The 21,911-nt window shown below is 33.1% G+C and overlaps 1 protein-coding gene across 2 annotated transcripts in view; it reads right to left on the bottom strand.

Annotated features, from left to right (window-relative positions):
* The window catches only part of LOC106779107, a 29,743-nt gene extending 9,224 nt beyond the window's left edge, over positions 1-20,519 (bottom strand). Inside the window, exons 1-9 of one of the 2 annotated variants that reach the window (XM_014667153.2) lie at positions 19,672-20,513; positions 19,254-19,466; positions 18,833-19,037; positions 14,619-14,694; positions 14,354-14,489; positions 14,137-14,241; positions 7,872-7,952; positions 2,764-2,853; positions 2,585-2,650 (exon numbers count right to left, since the gene is read on the bottom strand). In XM_014667153.2, coding sequence (XP_014522639.1) covers positions 2,585-2,650; positions 2,764-2,853; positions 7,872-7,952; positions 14,137-14,241; positions 14,354-14,489; positions 14,619-14,694; positions 18,833-19,037; positions 19,254-19,466; positions 19,672-20,205 — 1,506 coding nt within the window. In that variant the 5' untranslated portion in view covers positions 20,206-20,513. Of the gene's footprint in view, positions 1-2,584; positions 2,651-2,763; positions 2,854-3,085; positions 3,347-7,871; positions 7,953-14,136; positions 14,242-14,353; positions 14,490-14,618; positions 14,695-18,832; positions 19,038-19,253; positions 19,467-19,671 lie in introns of those variants that run through there. The other variant, XM_022776435.1, reaches the window with a different exon arrangement.
* Positions 20,520-21,911: the final 1,392 nt, after the last annotated feature.

Genomic DNA, 21,911 nt, shown 5'->3' with positions numbered 1-21,911 from the left:
AAAACCAAACAAGCTAGTTAAAACAATACAATATATTTCAACATCTTCAATTCATTGTGAGTGATTTTCATTAAACTTTGACAACCTTTAAATAGATACAAATTGGGCCTTGGGCCAATTACAAATAATAAAAACTGACAATAAAATATCAACTTACCTAAAAATAAAATCTCCTTATTCTATCATAAAATAATATTCTACCTAATAAACACAAAATCATAACTATCCATTCTTCTTTTATCTCTATCAAATCAAACCAAATATTACTATACCCAAACCTAATAAAATAATAAATATCTAAAATTTAAGTTTATCCCAACAATGAGAACTCTCCCAACATCTTCACCGTGGAGGACAATATTGGAAAAATTTATTGGAAATCACCCAATAGGAAAATAATCTCTTCTAGTGGAAGCTCGTCTACAAATAAAAGGCCTAACTCCCTAACTACTCAACAAAACTTATTATTACTCAATATGCAATTTTTCTAATAAGAACCGCAAACTGTTTCATACAAATTTTTTAGACAAAATAGCAGCATTTCTAATACAACTTTTCAGGGAAAAAATGCAAATCCTCTCGTGACACACAACTATGCAAGTTCTCCATACACTCGCGAGACTTATGAATTATGGTGACAACATTTAAATCAACTCTTACTTTTTATAATAGCTTCCTACTTTTCCCTTCTTCATATAAATCAATGTGAAATTGATAGGATATAATGTATGTATGATAGAAGGAAACACCTTAAGAAATAATGTTAGTTAGGTTGTTAGGGTGAATGAGATTTCCTTTATATAGTTGGAGGGTCTTGGTATGCAGGGGACTTTTGGCAATTTTGTAAATTGAGCTTTAGCTCTTTGTGAAGGAGAAACCCTTGGAGGAGAGAGTGCTCTCCTATTTTTTATGTTCTTTTCAGTCTATACCACAAATTATTACTCTTCTTTCTCATTTCAATTTTGGGTTTCTAACAAATTGGTCCGACCTGCCGGATCAAGGAGGAGAACCATGGAAGGGAGAGTTAGCGCATTGGAGAGAGTGGTAGAGGAACTAAGGGAGGAATCCAGAGGAAATTTCCAAGAACTTAAAGATTTGATGAAAGAAATGTTGCAGAAATCCAAGAATCATAGAAAGGGCTTAGAAGGAAGTGAGAAATCTGCCATGAAAGGAAAGAAAGAGGGAAAAAAAGGTATGGATGCTAAGAAAGATAGTCTGCAAACCATCAAGAAAGGCAAGAAATTCTCTGAAGAAGGAGAGTTCTTGGCTAAGGATGAAGAGAGGAAAGAAGAAAGATATCCACAAAGTAGTAAACCATATGAGGAGGGAGAGAAATTGTTGAGGTATGGGGTTAAAATAGTGGTGTTAGGGAGCGACCCAGTTGAGGTCTTGGTGTCCATGGGTGCATCCACTATAGCAGTTACATATCCATATCCTGAAATTCCTGATGTTAGAACACCTGCAGATCTTGCTTCTAGCAATGGCCACAAAGGAATTTCCAGTTTTCTTGCAGAGTCTTTATCAACTAGCCATCTTGAATTACTCAGAATGGAGGAAGGTAAAGATGGTAGGAAAGAAACTTTGGGAAGGGAAGCAATGCAAACAGTTTCAGAGCAAATTGCCACACTTGTGCTTTATGGGGATATACCAGATGTTATTTGCCTTAAGGATTCTCTCAATGCAGTCTAGAATGCTACACAAGTTGTTGATCAAATACATCAAGTATACAAAATGCAGTCATTTCAGAGAAAACAATTAGCTCAGCATGATGATGACGATGAATTGGGATGGTAAGATCAATAAGCTCTTTCCATTTTAGCTTCTAGGATGAACAAATCTGGACAAGGAGAGGGTTTAGCTAGTGCTGCTACTATACAAATATAGAAAAGGTTTCGAGGTTGGAAGAAGAGAAAAGAATTCTTGATCATTCCTCAAAGAATTATTAAAATCCAGGCCCATGTAAGAGGTCACCAGGTCAGAAAGCAGTAAAGAACAATCATATGGTCTATGGGATTCTTGGAAAAGAAGCAATTCTTATCATTAATGGAACAAAAGGAATCAATAATTCTCTCATATCGACCACCACCCAAGCCTCCAAACCTGTATTGGAGGGCAGTAGCTAGTGGGTTCCCTTCCTATGATAACACGTTGATGAAGATGAGCCATGGGAACAAGCTTCATTGTTCTAACCTTGAGGACAAGGTTGTTCTGTAGCGGCGTGTAATAATAGGATATGGTATATGTATGATAGAAGGAAACAGTTTAAGAAATAGTGTTAGTTAGGTTGTTAGGGTGAGTAAGGTTTCCTTTATATAGTTGGAGGGTCCTGGAGGGGACTTTTGGCAATTTTATAGATTGAGCTTTAGTTCTTTGTGAAGGGGAAATCCTTGGAAGAGAGAGTGCTCCTATTTTTTGTGTTCTTTTCAGTCTATACAGTCTATACCATACAAATTATTACTCTTCTTTCTCTTTTCAATTATGGGTTCCTAACAGAAACTTTGGTAAATACTCACTTGTGTCACAAGAATGCTTATTTCTATAACTAAATCAAGTACATATCTACGAGTAACAATGGAAACTTTACCTGCAATGGACCAGGACGAACTATTGTGTATCCAAGGCCAGATCTTCTTAGGGAGTCTTCACCAGCCTAGAGAATTCAACATTAACATGATTAGACATCACCTAAAAATAGAAAGGAAGAGAAGTAGCAACTTTAAGCTAAGTAAAAGAAACAAAATAAAACAAATAAATCAAACCAACCCTCTTGGCTTTAAGAACCTGGTCGCGTCTGGAAGGCTCAATTCCTAGTCCAGAACATGAAACTAAGACAAAATCAGTTTCTTGCCCAGTCTGCAGTACATTCATACGGAGATTTTACATTAGAGTGCCAAGTGCCAGTAACATCATAGAAAACATAAATCATCTAGATTCCTTGTTAAGTAGTCTTTTACAGCGATGCATAAAAAAAAAATTGTTTCAGATTTAAAAGAAAAATTAGTCTTTTATGTTTTCCTCTTTCACATTGTTGGCAATAAGCAGAGCATGATCTACAAAAAAGTAACGCAAGATTGTATGCCTAACACACTGTTCACAGAGTCCAGTAACTATACTCGCAGTTATTTGATTATCGGTGTCGTTCATGACTATAATGAATCAAGTATGTATGAAGGGGTCAGTCAAGCGGTTTAAATACTCAATTGGTTCCCGTTCGCTTGCCTCTTTCATAGTCCATTGATGGTTAGGGTGGTAAAGTTAGGGTGCCTGCCTCCTCCTTCTTCAGACATGTCTTCGACAACCTAGAAGTTGTTTGGTTGTCGCATTTTGAAGTTGGAGTGCTTGATCGCTGAAGACAACACTTTCTTAGAGTAAGTAACTACAGCATTGATAATAATATACCACTAGCTCTACAATGTTAATATACCTAAAATCCCATGGGAAAAGGAAGCCTAATATAATATAATAAGTGATATTTTGGAGGAAGGAAAAGAGTCTGACTTAACAAAAATTGGCCCAAGTTGTTAATTCTTAAACATCTGATAGGGTTGCAGATGTTAGTGAATAACTCCTTTACCTGTAAGATGTTAGTTTGGTACCGTCATTTTCTGTTTTATATTTGACAGTTACAACTTATTAGATTTTGAGGAGAAAAGTAAACGTAAACATATGAAAATAAATGAAAGATTTGGTTTATTCAACCCTTGTGAATATACATAAATGAGTCTTATTAAGAGACAATGAAAAAATAAATTAAACTGGGCGTTGATGTTCGCTCTAATCCATCTTGCTAAAATTCTATAGTTGGTGGTGCTATTCAGTATATTACAATTACTACAACTGAAATTAGCTTCTTTGTTAACAGATTACGTTAATTTATGGCTGCTTCACTTGAATATAACTGGATTGCTGTCAAGAGGATTCTAAGGTATCTTAAGGGTTCTCTTTACCGTGGTTTACATCTGTCTCTGGTTGTTCCTACTATTTCTCTGCCCATGCGTGTGTTTTGTGATGCGAAGTGGGCAATAGATACAAATGACGGGAAATCTACTTTTGGCATTGTTCAAAGTTTCACATTGACTACAGATAAGGTGATTTCATAGTACATAAGTGGTTGCGAACCCCATCTTACAAGTCGATTTTGTAAGGTTGAATTAGTCTTAAAATCCACTTCTTAACATGGGATCAAAGTCATGGGTTAAAATCTATCCTAACGAGATTTGTTATTTGTTTGGCCTATTATGCCACTCGTTATCAGAAGCTTTTTTGTCTGTTGGAAATCTCATATTAACTAAAAATACGACAATTTTATAGTATATAAGTGAGTGAAAGTCTCACTATACAAGCCGATTTTGTAAGGGGTACGGAAATATGTGAATTTAGACTCTCCTTAAAGAATTGGCTATTCATTGTGACACTCTTTCAATCCATTTATGATGCACAAAATAAACTCATGAAAATTGACCTTCTTTGTGTTTGTGAAAGGTCCTAGACAAGCAAATTGTTGTTCATTATATTCCAGGTGTTGATCAATCTAGCCTTTGTCCCCTAATCGGTTTCAATTTCTAAGAACCAAACCTAGTATAATTAAGCTTCCTATATGGTTTCTCCTTTAGTGAGGGTGTGGAAGTATAAATCCTTTAGTTGTTAGTTTGATATAATTGTCCTATTTTGGTTTTTGTTTCAACAATTACAATTGTTACTCTGAAGTTGTTTGTTTGTTGTTATAATTGTTTTCATTAGTTAGATGGGCTTCCACAGTCTATCTTACTGAGTGAGTTTATGTGTGCTGAGAATATTTACTTAATATATTTTTTTTTTTAAATTAGTTTTTTGGAAATCTTTCAATTTTAGAAATATCTTTCATATTAAGATAAAAATATACTTATTATTTAGATTTATGAAATCAAGATTGAGATATTGTAAATATTTGATATTCAATTACATTTTGTTCTATATAAAGAATATGAATAAAATAAAATAACAAGTTCTTCCATACAAGATATCTTTTATATTTCTCATATCTTCCAAAAACACCTAAAAATCACAACAATGTTTAATTCAATCTTACAAAACTAGCTTGTGAGGTGAAGATTACATCTTAATTATATATTATAATTCGGCCTTATTCTTAGTTGATGTGAGATCTCCAGCACATCCCCTATATTTATGGGCTATCTAACAGGAGTTTGGTGGCATAATAGCCCTGAAGAACTTAACTAACTAAGATAGACTCTGAATGGCTTTGATTCCATCTCTACAAGTGAATTTATGTCTAACTTAACTTCACAAAATCAGCTTGTAAGGTAAGAATTGCAATCTATTATACATCAAAATTTGCTCGTATTTCTAGTCGATATGGGATCTCTAACATCTATATATCTAGTTGTTATAAATAGAATCTCATCACTTGTAAAATCTTGGATATTCAATACACATTTTTCTTTTCTTTATTAAGTTTTTTTCTCTTAATAACCAAGTATTTTACTTTGAAAAGCATTAGAAGAAAAAATTTGGGTATATCCCCTTCCAATGAATAGAGACAAAATTTTGATAGGATACTTGTAATTTATTATCTTAAGTTCAAATGGAAAGGGAAAAACTACTTCTTATCATGTTAGATATCTTATCTTTTATCTTTTGTTTTTTGTTATTATCTTTGTTAGGGTATAAGGTGGGAGGATATTCGGTATAAGTTAATTAAAGTAAATAAATATAGTATAGGTTAATCAGAGTAAATAAATATATATTCCAAGGAAATATTCAATATAAGATATTCAGTATAAGTTAATTAGAGTAAATAAATATAGTATAAGTTAATTAGAGTAAATAAATATAATATAAGTTAATTAGAGTAAATAAATATACATTCTTGGGAAATATTCAATATAAGATATTTATAATTAAAGATATATGCCAGGATAATATATGGGGAGATATTTATATATAGGGATATTTATATTAAATGCAAATATATCCTAGGGAAATATTTAGTGAGAGATGGACGGAAAATAATTAGTAGAAATAAAGTTAGAGTCTAGGGTTAAGGGTATACTTTTGATTTGTGAGTTTTGTAAAGGAGGTTATGCTCGAGGATAATTGACGGAGGTTATGCTCCCAATTATTGGATTACTGAAGGAGGTTATGCTCCTAGTTATTGTTTACTTGTGTTTACCCACATATTACCATCAATAAAAGATATCAATTCGTTCTATTTCATTCTTTTATTATTCTTTTGTTTGTTTTGAGTGTGTGAGAAGTTGATTTCGTTACGTCTTCTACTCGGTCACGTAACAATTAACCTTCGTCAATTATCCTAGAACATAACCTCCTTTACAAAACTCACAAATCAAAAGCATACCCTTAACCCTAGACTCTAACTTTATTTATACTAATTATTTTCCGTACATCTCTCACTAAATATTTGCCTAGGATATATTTGCATTTAATATAAATATCCCTATATATAAATATCTCCCCATATATTATCTTAGCATATATCTTTAATTATAAATATCTTATATTGAATATTTCCCAAGAATGTATGTTTATTTACTCTAATTAACTTATACTGTATTTATTTACTCTAATTAACTTATACTGAATATCTTATATTAAATATTTCCTTGGAATATATATTTATTTATTCTAATTAACCTATACTATATTTATGTACTTTAATTAACTTATACCGAATATCCTCCCACCTTATACCCTAACATTACACCCCGATGCAAAACAACCTTGTCCTCAAGGTTGGAATCGGGGAGCTTGATCTCATGGCTCTTCATCAATTCAGGTTTGGAGGCTCGGGTGGTGGCTCTCCCTCCTCGTCTTCTGCCAATATCGTGACTCTCAGTGGTGAGCAGGACTGAACCGCTCGCCGCATCTAAAGCACCTTCCTTCTTTCCTCCGTTTTTCATATTCCTCATAGGGCAGATCCCTCACGTTTCTTTCCTTTTCCATTGTTGCTCCGGCTGGCCTTACACTCCTTCCTTCGATCCGGCAGGTCGGACTAATTGTTATGTGACCGAGTAGGAGACGTAACGAAATCAACCTCTCACACACTCAAAACAAACAAAAGAATAATAAAAGAATGGAATAGAACGAATTGATATCTTTTATTGATGGTAATATCTGGGTAAACACAAGTAAACAATAACTGGGAGCATAACCTCCTTCAGTCATCCAATAATTGGGAGCATAACCTCCTTCAGTCATCCAATAATTGAGAGCATAACCTCCGTCAATTATCCTCGAGCATAACCTCCTTTACAAAACTCACAAATCAAAAGCATACCCTTAACCCTAGACTCTAACTTTATTTATACTAATTATTTTCCGTCCATCTCTCACTAAATATTTCCCTAGGATATATTTGCATTTAATATAAATATCCCTATATATAAATATCTCCCCATATATTATCCTGGCATATATCTTTAATTATAAATATCTTATATTGAATATTTCCCAAGAATGTATATTTATTTACTCTAATTAACTTATACTATATTTATTTACTCTAATTAACTTATACTGAATATCTTATATTGAATATTTCCTTGGAATATATATTTATTTACTCTAATTAACCTATACTATATTTATTTACTTTAATTAACTTATATCGAATATCCTCCCACCTTATACCCTAACAATCTTTGTCTATCATTATTTGTATTTTTTGACATAACTCATATTTTCTTTATTATAAATATAGTACCCTACATGTATTTTTAACAAAGGGGAATTACTCCTATATCTTCATTTGAATTATTGCTTTACAAAATATAAACAATGAACATTAGACAAGTATATGATAACATTGTAGTTTATGCCATGATAAAAAGAAATTGCATTGAAGAACTTACAGGCAGGGCTTTAATATATTCCAATATAAGCTTAAAGCTTCTTAAATCCTGTTTCGTTGTTGCATTTACTTCAACAGGCTTCTGAAACAAAAATGAATTAAGGATCAGGACACTGCAATTATACACTATTGAAAAATAAAATACAAGTTCATGTAAGAAAAAAGCGTAGAAAAGATAAGGTATTTAACAGGAAAGGAAGATAATAGCCATTAGAAAATGTACATGATACTATTCTTTTTCCACAATCACTGATCAGATGTTAGGAATAGATTGATGCGAGAAGCCTCTCTTGGACAAGAAGCAAGAGTTCCACTGTGGGAGTCAGATTCTTATCCAATATGTCTATTAGTGGAATCCCCAAAATTATAAATCTAGTGTAAATGAAGGGAAATTTTATGGCTTAAAGGAGCTTATAAGACATCCTTGTATATTTATGTGCTTAATTTTGGAAGGTCAGTAAGAAAGAAGCTATTACCAAGCTGCCAATGAAATGAGTCTATATTAGAAAGTGAGAAAAAATGTGTTTAAGATACATGCCACATGAATTATTTTTATTGGAACTACAAATTGATTTAAATTTTCTAGAAACTTCTCCCTTCGAAAATAATTAGAATTAATATGATAGGTTGGTATAGTCTATAAGAGACGTAATAAATAAGAGGGTGTGCCAGCTGTAACGGACTATTATAAATAATCCAGAGTCAGAATAGGGAATTACTTGTAACATTCTATACCACTTCTATACCTACTACTTTGGTAGGTGCATTGGAGTAAAGCAATAAAGATTTTCAAGAAATAGTCTTGTATTTTCAGTTCTTAATAAGCAGTTCTATCATAATACTGCACAGGAATTGGCTTATTTATTTCTTGTATGGAGAATCATGAGTTGTATACTCGAGTTCATGCAAGCTTGCAGCCTGGTTTTGAATCCTAGGACCCAGCAGGTTGCACGTGCAATCCAGATTTAAGAAAACGCATTATTTGCCCAATTACCTCCTCTTTGAACTTAAAATACGCTCCCGATGGAGTATAGTAGAATTACCAAGCAGTTTTGCTTCTCCTTTAAATTTTTTTTTTCATCTATTGTTATAGAGACTTCTTAGCTTATTGATTGGGCTTTTAGTAAGGCCCATTTGTTATTGTAATATGAATAGTCTCAGCTTCCTATAAACAGGTAACCTCAAAAGCTCTTGTAATCATCTTTTTCAGAGAATTCATAACAGAATTCCTTTATTAGCTGTTAGCGTAATCACAGCAGGTTACGAACTATAGGCACTGTTTCATCCTTCTCTTTCTTTTTACCACCCTCTTTTGCACTTACAGGGGTCTTCTCTGCTTTATTATTGTTATAATGTAATTAGTTATTAGCTCATACAGATTTTTTAATAATTAGCTGATACAGATTCCAGGAAATTAGGGTCATTGATCCTTGACTATTAGCAAGAATTTGTTGTATTACCATAATTTGTCTTATGGTTCCAGGTTTTTCTTACCATTCATCTTCACAAGGCTTGTTAGTTAAGAAAACACACTTGTCAAACTATGGTGCTCGAGTTAATAAAATGCATCTTTCCCTTTTGACTTGGTACATTTAAGTATTTGGGTCCTAGTGTTGTCAGTTCAACTTTGGATTTTAATTACTTTGTTACTCTCACCGAAATTTTTTTCCGATGTAATTGGTTATTCTTAATGAAAGATTGTTTTTTATTTTTTTTCTACGTGAAATTCAAAATCAATTCTGACTTTTCACAAACAATGCTCATGAACGTGTCTTCCTAGTTTCAATCCTTTTTGAATTCATAAGGTATTCTTGATCAAATAACTCACTCTGACATAACATTCAAATAACTATTCCTTACATGGTATTAGTAGTTTTAGTTTTTTTAATCCCTTTCTCTTCCTATCGGGTGAACAGTACCCAGTGACCACTGCACTCATTTCCTCCACTGACCATGCTACTAAAACTGCCCTCAGTAACCACCAAGCCTCGTTTCACTCACCATAACAGATTGTCATTTTTCCTTTTGTTTTGGTTTATTCCCCATGGCTTTCAACAACTCCCTTTCAAATACTACATCTGCAATGACTTTTACTACTGTTCCGCTGATTCTACGTGAAAAATTGAACAGAGCAAGCAACTACTGTTCTTGGACTCTTGTTGCGAGTTGTGGTTTCAGGGTCAAGGTCAAGACAACCACTCGACCATACAAGCCAAATATATTCCTAGCATTGATCAAGCTCAATGGAAGCAAATTGATGTCTCTTTCTGTAGCATTCTCTAGTTCCCCATCAATGGAAAATTGTAGGGAGACTTAACATTCTCTAGTTCCCCATCAATGGCATATTGTAGGGGAGATTTATTTATCCATCTCACACTAGATCAGATATAGCTTTTGTTGTGAATCTAATCAGCCAATTTATGCATCAACCAAAAGAAACACATTTACAAGCTGCTCTTAGAATTGTCTAATATTTAAAAGAGATAACAGGAAGAGGGATTTTGTTTAAAAGAAACATAAACATCAATCTTGAGACATATACTGATGTTGATTATGCAGATTCAATTATGGATAAGAGGTAAACTATTGGATATTGCACCTTCCTTGGCGGAAACCTACTAATTTGGAAGAGTTAAAAGCAAAGTGTGGTAGTTAAATCTAGTGCTGAAGCATAATTTTAAGCAATGGCTCGAAGAATGTATGAACTGTTATGGTTGAAGATTATATTGGAAAACTTAAAGATAAAATAGGATGAACCTATGAAATTATATTGTGACAATAAATCTGCAATTGGCATAGCTCACAACCCTGTACAACACGATAGAACTAAACACATCAAAGTGGACAGACATTTTATCAAAGAAAAGCTTGATTGTGGCTTGATTTGCACCCAATATGTGTACTAAAGGCAAATTGAGAAAATCTTAATAGTGGCTTGGTTTGTGTACTGTAAGCAAATTGCAGACATACCAAGGGACTGAAGAGCAGTAACTTACCAGGAGGAAGAGGGACAAGGTCCCAAGTATCATTGTGTTCAAGTGCCTACATTTCATCAATCATGGTTTTTCGCCATCCAGGATGACCAAGTGCCTCATGAACATTATTAGGAACCTTAATGATAGATAAGGAGAAATATGGAGGAGACAAACAATGATAACTCAAAAAGTTATTAACAGGATATGGATTACGAGTAGAGCGAATACCTTTTCAAATGGGAATAGGTCAAGTATGATTTGAGTCAAGAGAAGATGAGGAGAATGAAGGACCCCTGGTCTGGGAATCTAGTAGAGGAAGATCTGATTCTCAAGAGACATGGTATAGAGGGTCGTTCAGAAAAATGATAGTAAGGAACTTTATTCTCAAGAGAGAAAGAAGGCATCCTATTGATCAGAGAACAAACAATGAGGACTGCATCTTTCTAATGATGAATAGGAACATTAGTATTCAACATCAGGGAGTGTGCAGTTTCAATAAGATATCTATTCTTTCTCTCCGTAATGCCATTTTGTTGTGGAGTGTGAGGACATATTGACGAGTGTAAAATTCCTTGAGAAGATAAGAATGAAGAAAACGCTGCAGAAAAATATTCCTTAGCATTATCATTTCGGAGGATTTTAATTGTCTTCCCAAATTGGTTCTTAATTTCATTAAAAAAGAACATAAATATGGATAAAAGTTCAGATTTCTCTTTCATTAAATAAACCCAAGTACATAGAGAGAATTCATCAACGAAGGTTACAAAATAATTAAAACCAAAAGAAGTAATGCGACTTGGTCTCCAAATATGTGAATGGTTGAAAATAAGAGTTGCAAGTAATGGTAGAGAAGATGGTTGCTTTGCATTCTAAAGGCACCTGAGAACTTGTTCCTTTGGAAAATTAAAGTACTTCCTTGAAATAAGAGTTGCTTACTCAATGAAAGGCATCTTTGACTCCCAAAGAAAGATGGTTCCTAATCTTCTCAAAAAAACAGGCAAGATTGATTATAAGACCATAGAACAAAACCATAGAACTGGGAGAGATGAGGGCATATTGTGAATAAAGCCCAATATTAAAGACTTGTTGGGAAGCTCACTTACTTAGCTCACACCAGACCTGTCATGGCATATGTTGTGAGTATAATTAGTTAGTTCATGCATGACCCAAGGGAGAGACATTTACAAGTTGTAAACAGAATCCTTCAATATTTGAAGAAAAGCCCAGGAAGGGGATTGTTATTCAAGAGGAATGAAAAATTAAAAATGAAAGTGTATACTGATGCAAATTATGCAGCATCCTCAAGATATTGCATGTTCTTGGGTGTAAATTTGGTAACTTCGAGAAGTAAGAAACAAAATGTTATGGCACATGGGTGTGTTAAGAAGTGAACTTTAAGCCTAACTCAACCCAACAAAATTGACTTGTAAGGTGAGGTTTGCACTCACATGTATATTCTAAATTGGTCTTATCTCAGTCGATATGAGACTTTCAACACACTCCCTTACACTGAAATATATACATCTCGTGCGTGGGACTAGAGATTAATAAGTGGTCCAATGAGGTGGAATGACATGCCCAACAAATACAAATCTCACAAGGAAGGGCTCTAACCTATGGCTTAGATACCATGTTAAGAAGTAGACTTTAAGCCTAACTCAACCCCATAAAATTGACTTGTAAGGTGTGGTTTACACCCACATATATAGTATAAATTGACCTTATTCCTAGTCGATGTGGGACTTCCAACATAGTGTGTGAATTGTTATGGTTAAAAATTGTTCTAAATGATCTAAATTGTTCTAAAGTGGCATACGAAAAACCTATGTTCCTTCATTGTGATAATAAGTCAGCTATTGGCATTGCTCACAATCCAATTCAGCATGATAGGGAAAAACACACAGATAGATCGACACTTTATTAAAGAAAAACTGGATAGTGGTCTTATTAGTACTTCATATGTTCCATCTGGGCATCATTTAGTAGGTTTGTTCACAAAAGGTCTTCCTGCTGAGCTATTCGTGATCTCACATGCAAGCTGAAAATGATAGATATCCATTCACTAGCTTCAGAGGGAGTGTTGTTAGTAGGATATTAAATGTTCTACTAGGGGTACTAGAGGTACTAGAGATGTTTTTGTAATTATTACTTTAGTGTTAGAGTTCTCTATATATAGATGTTGGTGTACTATTTCAAATTGTTAGATATTCTTAGATATTGTTAGTCACAATATCTTATATTTACCATATTTACGTGTATTTGCCATATTTTTCTGTATTATTCTTTATTATAAATATATTACCTTATGTGTATGTTCTACACATAGGGAATTAACCCTATAGCTAGTTTTTCATTATTTTCACACAAATGAATCAATTTGAATAAAAATCTTCTTTGTTTCATATTCATTCTTTCGAGTATGGTCACAATCATTTAGAAAAGAATTGGAAAGACAGAGTCATAGACTCCCTCTTAGCTTTAATTTACATTTTTTTTGTTTCTGAATGTATTTAACTTCATGAATTTGATATCTAACTCCTAATATCTTGGATCTTATAGCATAGATGATTTGAAAAGCTTTAAATGGGAGAAATTTCAATAGTTTTCCATTTCTTATAATTATTGATCTTTGGTAAGATTTATCTTTAACATCTTAAAAATTTGGGTTCCATTATTAATAAGCCCCTCCACACAGTTCTTCCCTGAATAATTTTGGAATGTATAATTACTCTGTAGTTCAGACTTTTGTTTGTATTAATGTTATATCTAACTCAATTTTTTATTATTTTATTTTTTACTAGCAATGTCATTTCATTACTGCTCTATTCTCTTTATTTTCAGTTGTTTGTAATTACTAGGAGGCTACACTGTTTTGTAACTGTCAACAACTACAAACAAATGAAAATAAAAAGAATAGAACATTGATCAAATGGCACCGCTGGTACAAAATTAAATACTAATAAAAAACTGACTTAGATATAACATTAATAGTTTGGACAACAAAAATAAATAATATCTCATTATAGGAATTTGGAAAGTACCAGGACCTTTGATTGCATAGAAATGTTGTAACAGTTATTTCCCTAGATTTCATGCATGAACATAGAATTTCTGCAATTTTTAGATTGTTTCTTCTTTAGACCTATTTTTATGCTATTAGGAAAAGAAAAGAGGATAAAATGCTGGGGAATTATATTGATAAAATGGAAAATATATTAAAAAGACAGATACGAGGTCCTAAAATAGAAGCTAAGTTCAAGAAAGTGAATGAAAAGCCGTAAGGAACTGAACCTGTCTTCTAGGCTCAAAGCGTATTGTCAAAGTATGTACAAGAAAAGGATCTAACACTGGATCATCGGGTTTCACTGGACGGAACGACGAAAATGGTACTCTAACCTGCCATAGTAATACAGACAGGAGATATGAAAGCTTCTAAAAATGATGGAATTTCAAGGCAGGATAGTGAGAAAGGAGAATCATAATTTTTTAAAAGGAAAATGATTCTTACCCTACAAAATCCCACTTTTGTACTAATTCTTGCAAAATACAATCTACTCTGACTTGGATCTGCTGAAGGACCAGCTTCCACAATCAATACATAAGATCTTCCATTGCCACCAACAGAGAGAACCAGACCCTCATACCTATCATTATAGATAAACTCATTACACATTAATGCACTTAGAACTTCCAAATTTTAGCAAAGTAAAATTATACAGAAATTTTTTTATGGTTATCTTATCCACAAAAGTCATCTATCTAATTTTCCATACCTGTCAAGAGTATAACCTAATGGTAGGGAAAGTTTTTTTGATAGTTCCACGTAGCCACCTCTATTGAATACATACCCTGAGCTCAATATGAAAATATGTGAGTGGGTAAGAGTTGTTGGCTACTAAAAAAATATATGGAGCTAAAACAAAAACAACTGAGCATGTATATTTTTGTGAACTGATAAAGGCTATTTTATTGAATGATATGAAGCATCTAAATTTATACACAAAACAAGGAAATATGCAGAAACTAACCACTACTTAAGCATAATTTATGGAAAAAATGCCTAAACATGTCACATCTAGAGTGTTAACAAAATCCTAAAGAATAGCACAAATACAATCATATTTGTCTGTTTCCTCATTGTAGATTTGGTTCAATCCTATTGTGGTGGCATCATCACTTGGATCTTAAGCATCCTGCAAAGATAAATATGGTAACAACAAAGGGAAAATTCCTCTGCTTCAAGTGTTTTCTCCCACTTGAAGGATAATGCTGACATGATTATGTTTTATGAAATGTGACATCCACAGTGATATAGGCATGACAACTCTTAGTATAATAATATTTGTACCCTTTTTTATTAGTATGATAACCAACAAATAACATTTAAGAGCTCTAGGATCTAATTTATTGCGATTAGTGAACAATCGCAAAATATCCAAATACTTGATAAGGTGGATTTGACACTAGAGTAGAGGCAATAAATGACAAAAAAACTCAATAAGATTTATGTTATTTAAGATATAAGTGGGTAACCTAGTGATGAGGTAAGCAGCAATTTCTCCACAATAGGCTTTAGGAAATGAAATCAGAAAAAAAAAAAAAAGAAAAAAAAAGGCTCTAACCACCTTTAGAAGATGATGATATTTCCTTTCTGCAACTCCGTTTTGTTTTGGAGTGTTAACATATCTTAGTTGATGAAGAGTACCATCACGAGAACAAAATTTGGACAATTCTTAATTCACACATTCAGTACTATTATCAGACACGATTCTTTTGATATTTTTTCCAAATTGAATATGGACAAGACACCAAAAATTAACAATAATTTGAAAACCTCACTTACTTTTTATCATATATCCATGTGACACAAGTACAATCATCAATAAAAGTAACAAAACATTTTGCTCTAGATATAGATTCTAAAATAGGTTCCCAAATATCAAAGTGAATAAAGTCAAATGAGAAATTACTCTTTTTACTTGATACAGGAGAAGATGCCCGATGATGTTTTGACAAATATACAGGATGAAGCCATATTTGGTAATCTGTTCGTCTTTTTTATGTTGCTTGTTTGCTTATTACCTTTGTTTTGTTTTTGTCATATACAACTCACTTTGCTTCTTAGCAATTAAAAATCTATTCCTAGTGACAAGGACCTCAAATACACAATAACAAACAAAAGTTACTAAAGAGTTCAAATCTTTTGTAGGCTTTTGTATAAAAAAAAAAAAGACTATTGTTTAGTTGTGGGACATATAAAAGATCCTCCAATAAAATAAATGATTATAAAGTAATATTCCCATATCCACATATGGGTACATTATCACCATTTCAACTCTAATGAGTTGTTATGTGATTGGTTGGGTCACCCAAGTTCGTCCAAGTTGAAGATGATGATTTTGAGTCTCAAACATATTCAAGTCTTAGATTGTGAGTCTTGTCAGTTAGGAAAACATGTTAGATCTTCCTACCCTAAAAAGTCTGAGTCGCGAAGTAATTTTGCTTTTCTTCATGGTGATATAAACGAGGAGATATACATGGAGCAACCTCCTAGGGGAGTCTGGGTTAGTTTGTAAATTACATCGTTCACTCTATAGCTTGAAGCAATTACCTTGAGCTTGGTTTGGTAAATTTAGTCGGGTTGTTTAGAATTTTGGATTGAAACGATGTGAGGCGGATCATTCAATGTTTTATGGTCACTCTTCTCTTGAAAAATGTGTTTATCTTATGGTTTATGTTGATGATATTTTTATTATAGGAAATGACGTAATTAGAATTGCTCAATTAAAGAATCATTTGTTCAACCACTTTCAGACCAAAGATCTGGGTCATCTAAAATATTTTCTTGATATTGAAGTGGCACAATCAAAAGAAGGTGTCGTCATTTCACAAAGAAAATATGTTCTTGATATTTTGTAGGAAATGGGCCTGATAAATTGCAATCACATTGATAGTCTTGTGGACTCAAATCAAAAGTTAATGAGAGACCAAGGTAAACTTTTCTCAGGCCCAAAGAGATATAGAAGGTCGGTTGGAAAACTCATCTATCTTACCATAAAAAGACCTAATCTTTCTTATCCAATGGGAATTGTGAGCCAATTTATGCAAAATCCACATGTTGATCATTGGAATGCACTGATTCGCATTCTCAGATATGTAAAAGGGAACCCAGGACAGGTATTATTGTATGAGAACAAGGTGAGTACTCGAGTTGAAGGATATTGTGATGCAGATTGGGCTAGTTGTCCAATTGACAGAAGATCTACCATAGGATATTGTGTATTACTTGGAGGGAACCTTATATCTTGGAAAAGTAAGAAACAAAGTGTTATTGCTCAATCTAGTACAAAAGCATAATATCGATCTATGGCTCTAACTACATGTGAACTTCTGTGGATTAGACAACTTCTTCAAGAGTTGAAATTTTTGTGAAAATGAACAGATGAAGTTGTACTGTGACAACCAAAAAGTCCTTCACATTGTCTCCAATCCAGTTTCATGAGAGAACAAAACATATAGAAATTGATTGTCATTTTATTAGAGAGAAATTGTTGCCCAAGGATCTTGTTACTGAGTTTGTCAACTCTAATGAACAACTAGCAGACATTCTGACCAAATCTCTAAAGGGGCCTAGAATTCAATTTATATGTTTCAAGCTTGGTGCATATGACCGATATGTTCCAGCTTCAGGGAAAGTGTTGAAATGTAATGTTCTTTATTATTATTACTTATCTAGGGCAATCCAACTATTAGGTTTTAGGGGTTTCCTGACCTTTTGTATTTTGCACTAGTATACTCTATAAATACAGTAGTAAATTGTATCGGTGGCTTAAGAGAAATAAAACAGTTTCTAGCTAATTCTAAGCTCTTCAAGTGTGACATTGAGAATATATTTTATACTAATAATATGCTATTTACAACCGTGTTCATCGTTGATATCTTTACCACAATTCTTTTCTGGCCAGCATTACTGTTTTACCACCAATGGTCTTCGAGCAAGTATTGTTTATGCCATTGTTTCTCCAGCAAGTATTGTTTACCACCAATGCTTTTCTAGTGAGTACTGTTTACTACCGATGGTTTGCAATCAAGTATTGTTTATCATCATGATATATGTGTTCCAACTTGAAGGAAAGTGTTAAAGATATGAATTGAAACAACAAAGCATACAAATAATTGATGGTCACATTGACAAAGAGCAGTCATGTCAAGGAAATATCTGCTACCTTCGTCATTATTTACATTGTCAGTTGGCTCACATGATTACTAGGTGTCTCACAAGTCTTGTATTAATGAAATTTGTAACAAGTTTGTCTCATGATACATATGCTCTAACTTGACAGAGTGAGAGTTAGAGATATAATTTGATTATGTTAGAGACATGATTTGATTACATTAAATAGGGACATATGATTTGATAGAGAAATATCTTACTAAATATTTCCCATTATTAGATATTAATTTTGTTCCTTATTATTACATCACTTTTTTATTCTAAATAAGAATACATCTTCATTAGCCCAATACAAAGAATTTATATTCTTTTTAGGTTACTCTCTTCTTAACATGTTATCCTGGCGGTGATGCCATCCTGTGTCCTGTATTGTTACTAATCCTTTCAACACTTAGATCTGTCAAAACAGAGCTCTAATGCCACTTTGTTAACTATTAAAAAATTATAAGATGCTAAAACAAGAACAATGCATGCATGTTCTGTGAATTGACACAGGCTATTTCGCTGAATGATATGCATCTGAATTTATACAGAGGAAAACAGAAATATGCAGAAGACCAGCTGAAACTTCAAAAGCATAATCTGTTACAGCTATAGCTTGTAATCAAAATCCTAAAAAATAGCATAATATCAGACTTTCAAAAATCTGTTGTTTCACCTTCGGATCATTCAATTTAACAAAGCTAATCATATGCAGAGTTCTCAATCATATGCAACAAATATTATAAACCTATTAATATCCACCAAATATACCTGAAAAAACAGCATCTCCATTCTCGGTGAACTCAAATTTGGCATCCATACCTCCATCATATTTTGTGGCTAGTACATCTTGGAAGTAAGTTCCTTGACGAACTTCCCATCCATGCAATGAAGATTCAGATTTGAATTTGGCAATCAAGAGCTTACTTTTGCTGCTTTTCCCAGCCCGTGATTGTGCCAATTTGTTATTGTGATCCTGAAATTAAGTCGAGTTTATTTTTTACCAGGCAACATTGGATCTGTGTTAGTACGTTATAAGGCATTTCTATATATCCAAATGAAAGTGTGATTTGTCTAGATTCTAACTTTCTAATTTTCCTTTCACGAAGGCAACAATACAAAGTGGCGCTGTTTTTCCTTTTCTTTCTTTAATGTCTGTGTAGAGAAGGGGTATCAAAGTGTGGAGACAAACCTGAAATGCTTTGGTTAGATTATAAACTCCTCGATGATCAACCCGGAAGAGATCCCCAGTGATAGCAGAGCGTGCAGTGGCACAATATATTATTTTGTTGCAACCTTCTACGGCAGCTTTGACAGTGGTGGGATCACCAACATCTCCAATAACTATCTCTACTGACCTTGGAAGCAGGTCTACCACCTCTTGATCTGCCTTCCTTACCAAAGCCTTCATTACAGAAAAAAAAAAAAGAAAAAAGAAATCAATATCTTAGACCAGTTTATATTGATCAGCCATTTCATTTCAAGCAGCTATTGACTGCCTCGTTTGTTTATTGTTTAACGAGTTTCGTCTCGTTTAGCTTATTATTTAATAACGAGGGCGATAATAATAAACTGAACTATAAATAGAGTACTGAGTAAAGGCAGGGCACCTTTACGGTGTAACCCCTGAGCATGAGTTTTCGAACAACGATGCGACCGATGCGGCTAGTGGCACCAACAACGAGTACAGTAGTATTCTGAGCGCCAGGGATTGCGAACTCGCACATGGGACCTTCGCGAACGAGAAGGGCATCGAGAGCCTCCTGATCATCGGAGCGGATTGTCCTAGAAATCTGACCCAATCCCGAGAACTTTCTCCAAACTTCATCGAATAACTGCCGCGATCTTCGACCCAGACCCACAGGGTTGACGTCATCCAGGCTAAGGGACATGGGTGGTTGTTGCATCACACGCTGCTGCTTTTGTACCTCATCGTCTCCGACGTTGCTGTCCTTGCCTGTATTGGGATCAGCAGCCCTGGGGACTAGAACCAACGGAGAATTCCGTGGATGAACGTCATTGAAGAACAGAAAACGTTTCATTTTTGAGAAAGGAATGGATCCTCGAATATCCGAGGAAAGTCTGCACTGTGTCTGTGAGTAAAAGCTGCTATTAGCTGCTGTAGCCGACGCTGTGGCGTTCATGATTTAGCTATTACGGCTGAAAAACCAAACTCCGGTGAATGTGCTTCCACGAAAGCTTTTAAAAGTGCGTGCATGCGTACAAGACTCCAACTAGTTTTGTTTTGGCCTTCCTGTAGTTGTACATTGGAACCAGAAAATGTGAGTGGCCCGTGTTTCTTCTGTATGAGCATTAGCACTTGGACTTCGCGTTAATACTTTAAAATGCATACACGTAGACTTGGGAAGGAATAACTTTGACCACATAATTTTGGATTGGATTATAGCAAGGAAAATCGAGAACTAAGTGCTTCCACGTCCACCACTTCTCTCTTTTGTTCTGGCTGGATCTGAGAATTTCTTGAAACCATGCTATGCTGTGCCTTACAATTTTATATTTTAAGAAAATATTATTGATATATTTCATCATATTATTAATAAAAATATTTGTTTATTATTTTTTAATTAATATTTTTAGGATACTTATTAAAAACTAAAATTTATGCTAACGAGATACATTATAAAGAAACTTAAACAATTATATTTGTATTACCATTTTCTATAAATATCATAATATCATAAATATTTTACACAAAATACTTAATTCTAACTTGTTCATTTAATTTTTGAAATATGTATTATTTTTAAACATTAGCTCTCCATTAAATGTGACAATCCGAGTTAAACAAAGAGGATTATTTTGTTTTTTCAAAAATGGTTAGAGTTTTTTAAAATAATATTAGTATTTTTTTCATTATGTGTACATATAATACTAATGTTTATTTAATTTTTTAAGTAAATTAATCTTAATAAACATTTACAGTTTAATATTTTATGCTAATAAAATTAGTTAAAATATTAAAAAGAAAACCTTTGTTATTGACCCATTAATCCATAATCCATTTTAATTTTAGTTATTTGGTATTTCAACCCAAATATAAATAGGAAGGGATAAAACTTCTCACTTTTATTATGGGTCAATTCGCTTCAAGTTACTTTTAGTGGATTACTAATTAAAGGTGAACGTATTTTCACACCCTAATTCTCATAGAATTCAAAAGGATAATGATATTTAGACAACATTTTCTTGACAAACATCATCTATGTGTTATTCTGTGATTGGTCTATGGTGGTATTTATGATTATTATTATTGATTGTGAAGTAATTTTGAACTAATCAAAGAATGACACGTAGATGATGTTCAAATGTTGTTAAAAAATGTTGTTTAAGTATCATTTTCCAATTCAAAATTCATTCTTTACTTAAATTCTCAAAAAATTTCAAAAACATTTTAAATAAGAGCGNNAATTTTNNAGCTNANGTAANTGTATAAAAAATATTTTATTGGTTAACTGATATGCTTGGANATAAAAAAAAAAAAAAAAAAAAAAAAAAAAAAANAANANNATCAATGAGTTTGATTTGGATATTTTGTTCGTAAATAATTGTCCTAATACATAATTCATTATAGATGAAACCATCCTTGAAAATGGTCTTAACACTAATATTGGATCTTGTTTATTTGACATCATTAATTTAATACTCAAGTTCGTGAAATAATAATAATTACTTTATATCATAAAATCCTCAACCCTAAAACCTTTAAACCCTAATTTTTTAATCTTAAATCCCAAATCTTAAACCCCTATATTGCTAAATCCATAAACCATAAACCAAAATACCCTAGACATTAAACCATATATCATACACCATAAATATTCTAAACCCC

The sequence above is a fragment of the Vigna radiata genome, unplaced genomic scaffold (genome assembly GCF_000741045.1).
Source record: "Vigna radiata var. radiata cultivar VC1973A unplaced genomic scaffold, Vradiata_ver6 scaffold_421, whole genome shotgun sequence".
In the NCBI taxonomy this organism is placed as follows: Eukaryota; Viridiplantae; Streptophyta; class Magnoliopsida; order Fabales; family Fabaceae; genus Vigna; species Vigna radiata.
The sequence above is the reverse complement of the archived record's forward strand: the minus strand, read 5'-3'. Positions and strand labels throughout refer to the sequence as shown.